Below are 12,041 nucleotides of genomic sequence, written 5' to 3' on the forward strand. Positions count from 1 at the left end.
AAGTCTTCAGCCTCCTTGAGTCCTCGTGTACCTGACAGCAGCATCCATCTCATAGCCCACTGACAAAGGGACAGGTCTGGCCTCCCTTCAGACAACTGAATTGTGGGTGATTTGGAATTATCAAACAATGTGAACAGGCAGTGAAAACAATTTCTCCAAATTCACCAGCTGATCAGAAATCCTCCAGGCCTCACAGAGCTCTCGTGGAGTTCTGTGTTGGTAGTAGTCACAGAGCCCCAGTGGATTGCTAATCGCAAAGGTCAGCAGTTTGAAACCACCAGCTGCAATTCAGGCAAAAGATGAGGCTTTGTCCTCCAGTAAGGATTCATAGCCTCAGAAACCCACAGGGGCTGTTCTACTCTGTGTCTAGGGTCACTGCAAATCAAAATGGACTCAGTGGCAGTACACTATTGATGGAGTCACATTTAGATGACCCCAACCCGAGATTCCAGAACACTGTGAAGCAACGGTGCGCATGAAATGGAAGGAACTAGATGTACATATGCTTCAAAGACTTAAACCATACACCCCTCTACCAGGAGCCCTGGTAGTGTAGTAGTTACATGTTTAGCTGCTAACCACAAGGTCAGCAGTTTGAACCTACCAGTCACTCTGTGGTACCAGCCACTCTTGCTGGAGAAAGATGAGGCTTTCTACTCCCTTAGAGTGACAGCCTCAGAAACCCACAGGGACAGTGCTACCCTGTTCTTTGGGGTCACTGTGAGCTGGAATCAACTCGATGGCAGTGAGTGGGGAGCTTGGTTTATATATTCGACACCCTCCTTGCAGGAGGCCTGAGGGCACAGTGGTTATGGTTTGGGCTGCACAGTCAGTAGTTCAAAACCACCAGAAGGAAAGAGTGGGCTTTCGACTTCCATAAAGAATTAGTCTCAGGAACCCACAGCAGCAGTTTCTACCCTGCCCTGCAGGGTCGCTGTGCATCAGAATGAACTCAATGGCATTGAGTTGAGTTGACACCCTCCTTCTTACCTTCCCGATCCGCCTTCCCCACCTGGGGCAAGAACAATTCTGCAGCCGGTGCACAGCTTTGGGAGCCGGGACCCTATGTCTAGCCAGATCTCAGGATTCTCAACCCTGGTTGCTTTTTGAAACTGTCTAGTGAGGTGTACGCCCGTACGCATGTAAGCCTGTGTGTGTGCACATACGTGTGTGTGCATGTGTAGGAATACCACTGCCCATGAGCCACCTCCAGAAATTTTGAGCTGAGCTGGTCTGGGGTGGAGCCTAGGTGTCAGTGGGCTTGTAAAGCTTCCCCAGCTTGTTCTGATGCCCCACAGGGGCCGCGGAACACTGAGCAGAAGCAACCCCGGTGGGAATAAGGTGAGGGGTGTGGCCTGGCGGCCCACGCATCCACAGGAAGGAGGGAAACAGCACACAGGGAGAACGTCTAAGCGGAAAGAACATTAGATGCATTCTGTGGGAGCAGAGGGAAGGCTCCCGGCCGTGGAGAGACACATTACCCAGTCAGCTGTTCCTAGAAAGAGAGGCCATGAGCCGCCGCAGATGCATTATTTCATCGCTCCCATAAACACTCCATCAAAGACTTCCCGTCTTCCTTCGCGGCAGCCTTGCCCAAGCAGGGGGTGGGGAATCTTCTCGGGGGTTAGGGTGGGGGACACAGTAATGAACTATCGGACTTTTCTTTTAGATGATGACAGTCAGCAATAATAACACTTTCAAAAAATATTTCAGTAGAATCTCATCCCGCCGTCCCTCTAAAAGCCCTGGAAAATGTTTCCTATTAAAACGAAGGGGGAAACTACACACACACACACACACACACACACACACACACACACACACACACACACACAAATACATTAGTATAGTTTTTTTAATTTAATAAATCTTTTTATTGGGGCTCATACAACTCTTATCACAATTCATACATACATCAATTGAGCAAAGCACCCTTATACATTCGTTGCACTCGTCATTCTCAAAATTCGCCTTTCACTTGGGTTCCTGGAATCAGCTCGGTTTCCTTTTTTTTCCTCTCCCCCTCCCTCCCCGCTACCCCCTTCCCCCTCCATCCCCACTCCCCCTTTCCCCCTGCACCCTTAATAGTTTATAAATAATTATTTTATCTTATCTTACACTGCCCGGCGTCTCCCCTCACCCACCTTCCCAGTGTTTTTTTTCTAAGCCCTTTTTCAATATTAGTACTCCAGCATAACGCAATTCCATTTCAAATCCAAGATCACTCACCAGGGAAAATCCTAAATCAAGAGGCAGTTGGCCAGGAATCATTCCCGGTAATAAATTACATTAACTTGCGAAGTGATCCGAGGCAAGTGGACTTGCTCTTCCTAGGCCTGGGTTTTCTCAGAGGAGGGGGAGGGTTGTTAAAAGAAAAAAGAAAAAGAAAAGCGATGATCTTCGAGCCCCTGGGACATTCCATAATACGGGGTTAGGGCTCTCTTTGGTTGACTTTGTTTCAGTAGAGGATGGATACGCTTAAAATTTAGAAAGCTTACAAGGAAACTACAATTCTTCTAACACACGTACCCCACGCCTGCGCAAAACAGGAAAGCACGATGAACAGGCCATTCTCGACTCTGGAGCCGGAGCAGGAGCCTCCCCTCCCACGTCCAAACTTCTGTCACTCTCTCTACACAGCACAAGACATGGAAAGAGAGCCCTTACACTTGCCTCACCTTTTTCTGCCACCCTCATGCACCTAGTGCTTTCTCAAGTTGACTCATTTTCAAAGTCAACAGATTCTTAGAGGAACAGCGCACACAGAAAACAATGAACTTCCACTTCAAACAAGGCGGGGGAGGAAAGCAAGAAAACACAATTAAACTCCAGCTAGATGTTGTTCTGCCCCTAAGGCCTGGGGCACGAGGCCTCTCTCTTAGAAAGTGAAGCCGAGCGAGACCCGGAAAGGTGACTGATACGCCGGACATGGTTAGGTATGACACAGAGAGAAACAAGAAAGGGAGTTCTCCTACGGTTCAGTATTGCTCATCCCAAGTCCAAATCCCACCGCTGGTTGTCTGGAGAGCCACGCAGTCACCACTCTACACACCTCATATTGTGGGACTGTCAACCAATGGCAGCGACTCAGGCCAGGCCAGGGTTTGGTACACTTCGCCTCTGTGACCAGCGTGTCCTGTCGGGCCTGGGCGACAGCCACCTTGACACCTGCAGCTTCCACAGAGCTCCTAAGCACTGTCGCCTCCCCTATCTGGACTGCTTTCTCCCCGATTCATCCAGGTAGGTCATTCGACTGCTGGATTCAGGCCTCTATCCAACGGCTGCTTAACAGGGTGGCTTTCCGTGACCACCCGGAGTAAAATGGAACGCCCTCGCTCACTAACCACATGGACTATTTTTCTTCATAACACTTATGGACATCAGTGATGACTCAGTTGACTGTTGCTTGCCCCCCACCCCTTCAATAACTCCTAGAAGATGTAGACTGAGCTCCATAAGAGCAGGGGCATTGTTTGGTCCACTGAGATGGTCCCCACAAGCTAGCACGCGGTCTCAAACTCAAAAGCCCAATGCACTGCCATGGATCCGATTCCGACTCCTAAGTGAAGCGCGCCTGTGGGTTTCCAAGGCTATAGGTTTTCCAGGGCTGGAAAGCCTCCTCCTGCTCCTGAGAAGAGGCTGGTGGCTTTGAACTGCTGGCCTTGCTGTTAGCCACCCAAGGTGTGACCCAATACGTCGCCAGATCTCAGTGGTCAGTAATCAGTACATATTTGTTGAATGAACGAACGACTGCCTTCAACTTGACCTGGACAAGATTTCATATTGATTTTTACACCCAGGGTCTGGCATTAGGCTCGCGAGGAGTGTGTGCCAGGCGCGCTAGTCACACACAGGAACAGGTCTCAATGTGACTGCCAACCGCACGCTCCCCCTCGAGCACACCGAGACACCATGAGGCGAGCCCTGCTCAGCCATCACGGAGTTCATGAACTGAAATCGACATGCAACTTGCCATATGCACAGTAATTCATTGGAGGATCTTGGGGAAAGGAGCCTAGGCCAGAATTCCCTCTGCAAATCCTATTATAATACCTAAGGCAAATGTCTGCCGGTGGAGCCCCTAACTTCCGGAGCATCTGAGTAGATGTAAACTATACTGGGTAGTCCTGGTGGCATAGCAGGTCATGTGTTGGGCCACTAACCACGCAGCTAGCATTTCAAACCTGCCAGTCTCTCCCGGGGGAAGATGAGGCTTTCTACTCCCGTAAAGAGTTCCAGTCTCAGAAACTCACAGGGCTGGTTCTACCTTGCCCTCTAAGGCCACGATGAGTCAGAACTGACTTGATGGCAGTGAGTTCCATTTGGGGTTTATATCTCAAGAATTGGATCAGCATGGTCACTGGAGGGCAGGGCTCCTGGATAGATGGGAGAGAGAGACGGGCCGGCCCTATGTACTGCTTCAGTGGGGGCAGAGGGGAGGCCTGGGGCATGGGGCCCATGGGGAGGACCAGCTCAAACTCAGGCAAGGGGAAGAAAGCAAGTAGCAGCACAGAAACAGTCAGTCCAGGTCAGACACACCTGAGCCTGATTCAAGAGGTGTTGAGCAGTGTACCCAGAATCAGAGAGCTGTCCTTCGTTCTGGCTTGCACAGAAAGCAGAGGCCAAGTCTGAGGAGGAGAACGGGTTTGGAAAACAAACAAAAAAGCCAACACCTTTCAAGCTTATGGGAGCAAAGGAAAAACTAACTCACTGCCATCGAGTCAATGCCCACTCAGAGCGAGGATCCCCAACCACCCACTTCCCTCCCACCACCCCCTTGGGTTTCCAAGACTATAAGTGTTTATGGGAGTAGAAAGCCCCATCTTTCTCCCGCAGAGTGGCTGGTAGTTTCAAACCGCCAATTTTTCACATCGCAGCTCAATGTATAACCACCTCCACCACCAAGGCTCCCAAAGGGAAGGATGGGCTAAAAGGTAAAAGGCAAGGACAGCAGGCTGAACATTCGTGAGGGCCATGGCAGAGGTACAGTGTTTCAGCCAGGCTAGAACAGGGCATTCTGTGGCCCAGAAGCCCTCCCCACCGCAGCCTAAGTAAGGTTCCGCCAGCCAGGGAGGCTGGGGTGCCAGGAAAGCAGAAGAGCTCAGAGAGAGGAGATAGCTCAGTGGTACACAGGGCTCAGGGACCATGGGGAACCAGGCACGCAGACAAATGCTGCTGCCTTCACCCACAGCCAACACTAGACTCATCTCTGAAAGGACCTGACGGGAGCCCAGGGCAGCTTTCCAGATGATCTAGTGTCTAGAATGTGACCTTGGCCAGGGAGGAACGCAGTGTGCAGTGTTCTTTACGCAGTGCCAGGCTGCATTAAGTCATTTTATCACCAGAAAGCTGCCTTTCAAAACTGAAGTGTCCTTACTGGGTGAGAAGAGCACGAGACAAGAAACAGTGATCTATTGACATCGACCACACCGGCCAGAGAACCATCACTTCAGCAGATTCTGAGGAAATCAACAGACTCAAACAGTTGCCAGCATCCAGTTGCCGTTTGCTTTTCTTGTATGTGTTTTGGGATTTGCTTGGGAGGGGGCAAGGGAGTGTTAGTGGAGTGGCAAGCTTCGAGATACAACTTGATTCACCGGGGGGTGGGGGGTGGGCAGGGAGGGGCAGAGGATGACATCCACAATATTCATAAATAAGCAGCTCACACTGACGACCACACCAAGAATCTCTGAGCAGACCCAAACAAGAAAAGCTTTTTCATAAAATAAGCTTGGTTCATTCCCGGACAAGGGTTTCTTCTCATCTGTCTCAGTTCCTCATGAGAAAAGATGACCAAGCCCAAACAAATTACTTATTTACGACCCAAGAGAGAGTAACCTATAAGAAGAGCTTAGTGCATAACTTGGACATAGGTACATATCTAAAAGGATCACACTTTCCTCAAAACTCAAAGATGCCTTCACAGGATGGTTCAAGAACTTTGTAGCACTTGCCCAAGTAACACAGAGGCTGAGGACCAGAGGGGCAGAGAGCCAATGAAAAGCGCACCTGTGGGCATGGCTGAGAAGCACTGTTCCTAACTGAAGAGCTGTAGCCTAAAGCATTCCTGATCCTAAACTGTAACCAGTCACTTCCCTAGGAAACCCTGCAATCACAAGTATTCTCTGTCAGTTCTGTGTAGCCACTGTCAGGAATGATCAAACAAAGCAAGAACGTACCGAGGGCCGTGGGGTGGGGTGGTTGTGTCAGAATTAACAACGAAGGTTGCAGGCTGAAGGCACGGCTGACCTTTGGCTCAGAGGAATCCGTTTATGATCATAATTCTCCCTGCCCCTTGTGGAGGGAGAGGGGCGGTTGCTACCCCATGCCATTCATGCAGTTACTCAACAAGCGATGAAAGGGGTGGGAGGACATCATCTGCTCAGCAGCCAGCCTCTTCTCCCACTTGACGGCTTTGAGGACATTCACAAAGCTCAAGGAAAACATTATTTATCTACACAGACAAGCTCAATTCTCCACTGAATTTCCTGCTCATTCTACTCGGCTGGCTTAAAACAAACAAACAGGATAAAAACTGCATTCCCTCACCTGCTCTGTGCCTTGTGCCATTTTATTAAAGACCGCTTAATTTCTGGTTCTCCAAAAAAATCTGAAGAACTAACACTGAGCGTCACCCCTCTTTGAATAGCGGGCAACAGTACTGTTTAAATTGCTTAAAAAGGACTATAAAATCAACTAAAATATTTTGAAGGAAAAGTCATTCGCCTTGCCTGTTCTGTTGTTTCCAATGATGTGCTGCCAGGAGGCAGCATCTAAGTTAAATACCAGAAAAAGAGACCGGATACCAAGACTCGTTAACCCCTCCCCGATTCTATGTTACTTCTTCTGCTTTCAGTAAAATGGTAGAAATGGCCTAGGTCTCTTTGTTTGACTCTGTTCAGACACCAAGGGTAATGAATTCTCTAAGGACAATCCGACTGTAGGATCCTGCAGTCCTCCATATGTTTCAATAAGCCCAAAATATACAGTCGCTTGAAATTTGGCCGAATTAGGACATTACAATAAGTGCTTCTTCCATTGGTAGGAGCTCCGGTGGCATCGTGGTTACAAGTAAGACTAGTAACCAAAAGGTCAGCAGTTCAAGACTACTAGCCACCCTACTCCACAGGAGAAAGAGGAGGCTTTCTACTCCCATGAACAGTTACAGTCTTAGAACTGCATAGGGACAGTTCTACCCTGTGGCTAGGGTCAGAATATGAGTCAGAGTCAACTTGATGACAGTGAGTCTGGTTTTTGGAAGGTAATTTATTATCTTAGGCTATTCAGCTAGTCAAATATTCACATATCATCGAGATATTAGTAATAATTAGCAAACACACGAGGTTTAGAAAATCATTAAAAATAGGAGGCCCATGAGGTCTATACGGTAATAAAAGTAGTCTTGTATTGCTATTGTTGTTGATGACATATGTTGTCAGGTGTCAGCGAGTCGTTTCTGACTCACAGCGGCCTTCGGTTCAACAGAACAAAGCATTGCTCGGGCCAGTGCCATCCTTACAATGATATTTTAATTGGTGTTTTGAAAAAACAATGGTGTCTGGGTACCACTAACATTGTCACTACTATCGAAAACTGAAGAAAATATTGATTTCTTAGACCTGTTAAAACCTACGGGTTAGTTTTTAATTGTCTTTTCTTTTTTTTTTTTTTGGTCCAGTTCAATCCCCTCTTCCTCAATCCTTGTTTGTTTAAAAAAAGAAAGAAAGCCATTGAAGGTATTACAAGGGAACAAACATTTCATAACACATTGTCTTCCTGCTATAAGTCAAGCTAATGGCACTAGGACTGGTCCTCTTTTCCACAGCTGCCAACTCACCTGAAAATCAACATGAGACTCTCGCCAAGCTACTGTCCTTACAAAACTAAATAATCCAGGAATCTCAACAAAACCATGCCAAAAAAAGAAAGCCACAAGCCAGTCACCTTTAGAAAAACCAGTGAAGTCAGACTTAAAGGAACACCGCCCCCCCCCCCCCCCCCCCCCGGGCGTCTATGGACAGCCCAGGAAACAGGGGCAGGGCAACCTTCCTGGAGGCTGTCTCCTCTTTCCCTTCAGAATCCTGACCTTTCCAGGCAGCAGCTCTGGCGCCCCTCGAGTCAGTTATTAGGAGGCCTACTGCCTGCTTTCCCATCTGAACTTTCCAAATGGCTCCTCATGCCAAAGGCTGAGATATGACCTGGCTCTCTGATGAGAACATGCCTCCCAAGCGGCTTGCCAAGTTTCCCTGGAAACATTTCTAAATGTCTTCTCTCACCTCCCTCCTCCACCTCACAACCGTGGCTCCTGCCCCCTTCCTTCCCTGTACTTCCTCATTCCATCTCTCCTCTTGTCCCTCCAATGCCCAGTCGCTGCATCCCTGACACCTTAGCCAGTTCCAGAGAGGCGCCCAGCCCCCAGCCTAAAAGCCCAACTTCTGGTCCAAAGACAGGAGTTCCAGCTGGGCTGGCACTGGTTTTAGGTGATCTTTTTGAGGCCTACCTGCAGGAGGTGCAGTGACGGCTCCTCTCACCTTCTCCAGCTTCTCCCTGACCCAGGGAAACTCCTGCAGAGATTCCAGGAATGCATCGAATGCCTTAGGACCCCGAGAAGGCAGGATGTCAAGCAGCAGCATGGTTTTCCGGAGGCCTGTGGTTTGAGCTTTGATTTCTTGAACGTGGTTTTCTGTCAAGATCCCTTCCTGGTAAAGGTACTGAAGAACCAGCCCTTCCACCAAGACCTCGGCACCCAGCTCCAGGCGCAGTGAACGAAGCACCTGCTTGTCTCTGGCCTCCATTTTCCCCCTGGGAAAAGACAAAATGTAACCCAGATTACAGAAGAGACCCTCAGGAGAGTCTTGCCCCCTAATAAACAGTGTTGTGGCCATTTAAGCTTCTTGAAGGTCAGGGAAATCCTTGCATTGTTAGCAGAGTACCAGGCCGTGGTTCCATAGTCAATGAGCAAGTTGGAAGACCTGATGTATTTCAATGATAATGCTGACGAAGGACATTGAAGAGTACCCTGGACTTCCAGAAGAACAAACAAGTAAGTCTTGGAAGAAGTTGACCCAGAATGCTCCTTCAAAGGGAGAACGGTGAGACCTTATCGCAGGTACTTTGGACACATTACCCGGAGGGCGCAGGAGAGAGTCATCCTACTTGGCAGAGAGTCAGTGAGAAGGACTGACAACTGTGGCTGCCACCGTAGCTTAGGGATGGTTGGGGGGATGGCACTGAACGGGGCAAGGTTTCGTTCTGTCGTGCGTAAGGTGACTACAATTCAGAGCTGAGTCAGCGGCACCTAACAACAAATCAAAGCAAGCTGTTTCCACATGGGCGTGAATATCATGAACCAACGTGAAGATACAGCCTCTCTTCTCAGATCTTACATTTCACACCACGGTGGGTCATTTTGTGAAAGGCAAGTACAGTAAAGAGACAGGAGGAGGAGTCAAACACCGGCATGTGAAGTAATTTTCATCTGAAAATTATAGAGCACCATTTTAACATACTTGAAAAACTGTGATTTTAACATGACCTTCAGCAGCGACACACACACACACACACATACATATACACACACACTGCTCCTTCGCTACCTCAGAAGGGACCACCATAGAAGCAGGTACCATTTGGAATATGGGCACTGGCAGAACCTGGTCAACAAGGGGAAGAGGGAAAAGGAGAAAGCAGAATCCAAGAGATTCTAGAGTTTGAGGATCTTTTTCATTAAGAGAAATGACCTTTACAGAATCACCTTCAATACAAAACTTATTGCTTGTGCCCCGGTGGCATAGTGGTTACATGTTAGGCTGCTACCTGAAAGGTCCGCAGTTCAAAACCACTTTCTCTGTGGGAGACAGAAGGGGCTTCTTACTCCAGTAAAGAGAAACTCACAGGGGTACTTCCACCCTGTCTGTTAGGGCTTTGTGAGTCCGAATGGACCGAGGCAGTGAGTCCATAATAAGCATTATATACAGTCTCATTCATGCCCTCAAAAAATTCAGAATCTAACAACACTCTTGTAGCCACCTCACAAGCATGGGCCATTTAATGCAATTTTTTTTCTTTCTTTTTATCATTTTATTAGGGGATCATACAACGCTTATCACAGTCCATACATACGTCCACCGTGTCAAGCACATTTGTACATATGTTGCCATCATCATTCTCAAAACACCTGCTTTCTACTTGAGCCCTTGGTATCAGCTCCTCATTTTTCCTCTCCCTCCCCCTTCCCCCTCCCCCCTTGATAATTTATAAACTATTATTATTTTGTCCTTTTTTTTGTCCCTTAAAGGGGGTGGGGAGAAAGCTCTACATTCTGGTCTGGGTCGGCAACCCCACACCATGTGAAATCACATGTTCAGGACTACTGCGGCAGTGGTCTGGACAGCTGTGCGGAGGCCGTGGAAATTGCTGACACTCACAGAGGCTAAGTGCGGGGAAGGGCGGGCGCAGAGCCGGGGATGGAGCTTCAGGCGCCCGAGCCCTCCTCGCCGTCGGCGGGGCGGCAGCACTCTCAGAAGGCTGTGCGCATTGGCTGCGAGAGACGTTTGGGGGCCGTTTTTAAGCTCCGCCTCGCTGGCTGAAACCTTGCTGCATGGAGAAGAGGAACCACGGCGAGCGAGCGATTTCCGGGGCAACTTGATCCGCCGCCGGAAAACGCGGGGAGCGGTCTTTAGCAATGACGCCGGGGCGAGGGCGTCCCGGGTCCCACGGCCGACACGCTCGCCAGAAACGGGCCCGGGGAGCGCGTGGGAGGCGCGGGCGCAGGGCCCCCCACGAAGCACGGAGACGCACCTGCGGGCGGCTGCTGCTGACGGCTGCAGGCACGTATCTCGGCGGGCAACCGCGACCGGAACCCACCCTGTTCAGGACGCGGCTCCGCGGCGGCCATCTTTGTTGAAGGCATCGCCCCGCGCGGGCAGGGCCGCCGCCATCACTGCTGAGGGCAAACCGAGGGCGCGCGGTGGCCATCTTTATTGGGGCGCAAGCGTCGGACTGAAGCCTTTTCCGCCGTGTTTTCTGCGGGCAAACCGTGCACCTGCCCGGGGGTGGGCAATACCATCCGCTGGTGGGTTATCGACGGAAGGAATAGTTGGGTAATTGCGTTTAAATACAACAGGACCAGCATATGATTGACATGAGACGGGCGGGTCTCGACTCACAATCACAGCAGGGAGTCCTTCACTGGCCATTCTATTTAAAATAGCAGCAAAGTACAGGGAAATTCAGCCTCTACATTCAATTCCCCTTTGTTAGGTTTATGTTCTTCTTCAGCGCGTACCTACCGGACCCACCTATGGAGAAAGATGGGGCTCTCTGCTCCCAGAAAGATTTGCAGCCCCGGAAGCCCAAAGGGGCAATTCCAGTTGACCCTATAGGGTTACTACGGATCAGGATCGATTCCGAGGCAATGAGTTCGGTTGGAGTTCCTGCCCTTGTGACCACCTCGCTGAAAGTTATATTTATGTATGTTTTCTTTATTTATATTTTATCCCCCGTAGGGTATTCATAAAACGTTTACCAGGGAATCAGAATCCAGATGCAGTAATTAGCTAGCTTCTCAAAGCAGAAAGGGGTTTGTCATGGGTAACGCCGGACATTTAAAAACACCAGGAAGACCAGCGAAGGACTGGGGTTCCAGGAAAGCCTCCCTAAAACAGCATTGCCCTTGTGGCTCATGACAACAGGTACATGCTCCGCAGCTCCAACCTCCTCTCAATTCCAAACAAAGAACTGAGACACTGGGACATTACCCAAGTCCCCACAGCAACGACATCAACACATCACTTGCTAGTCTTATTCGGATACATCGAATTGGAACAGCCTATTTACCTTGTGCGTAGAACTTTAATAGCAAGGGTGTCCTAGGCTTTAGTACTTTCCAACTTTGGGAGCAGAGAAATTCATGCTGGGAGTGGGGGAGAGTTTGGAGAGGGCAGGTCAATCTACTTCACTGTGTTTTTAATTTAAAAGGCACAATTTTTAAAAACAACATGACATTCGTAAAAGATACATGAATAAGCTTTCACAAATTC

At 49.2% G+C, this 12,041-nt stretch overlaps 1 protein-coding gene across 1 annotated transcript in view; it reads right to left on the minus strand.

Moving 5' to 3' along the window:
• CRADD (CARD and death domain containing adaptor protein) overlaps nt 1-10,609 on the minus strand; it is a 218,984-nt gene extending 208,375 nt beyond the window's left edge. Inside the window, exons 1-2 of the mRNA XM_075552726.1 lie at nt 10,428-10,609; nt 8,501-8,802 (exon numbers count right to left, since the gene is read on the minus strand). Coding sequence (XP_075408841.1) covers nt 8,501-8,795 — 295 coding nt within the window. The 5' untranslated portion in view covers nt 8,796-8,802; nt 10,428-10,609. The remainder of the gene's footprint in view (nt 1-8,500; nt 8,803-10,427) is intronic.
• Nucleotides 10,610-12,041: the final 1,432 nt, after the last annotated feature.

The sequence above is a fragment of the Tenrec ecaudatus genome, chromosome 6, assembly GCF_050624435.1.
Source record: "Tenrec ecaudatus isolate mTenEca1 chromosome 6, mTenEca1.hap1, whole genome shotgun sequence".
NCBI lineage: Eukaryota > Metazoa > Chordata > Mammalia > Afrosoricida > Tenrecidae > Tenrec > Tenrec ecaudatus.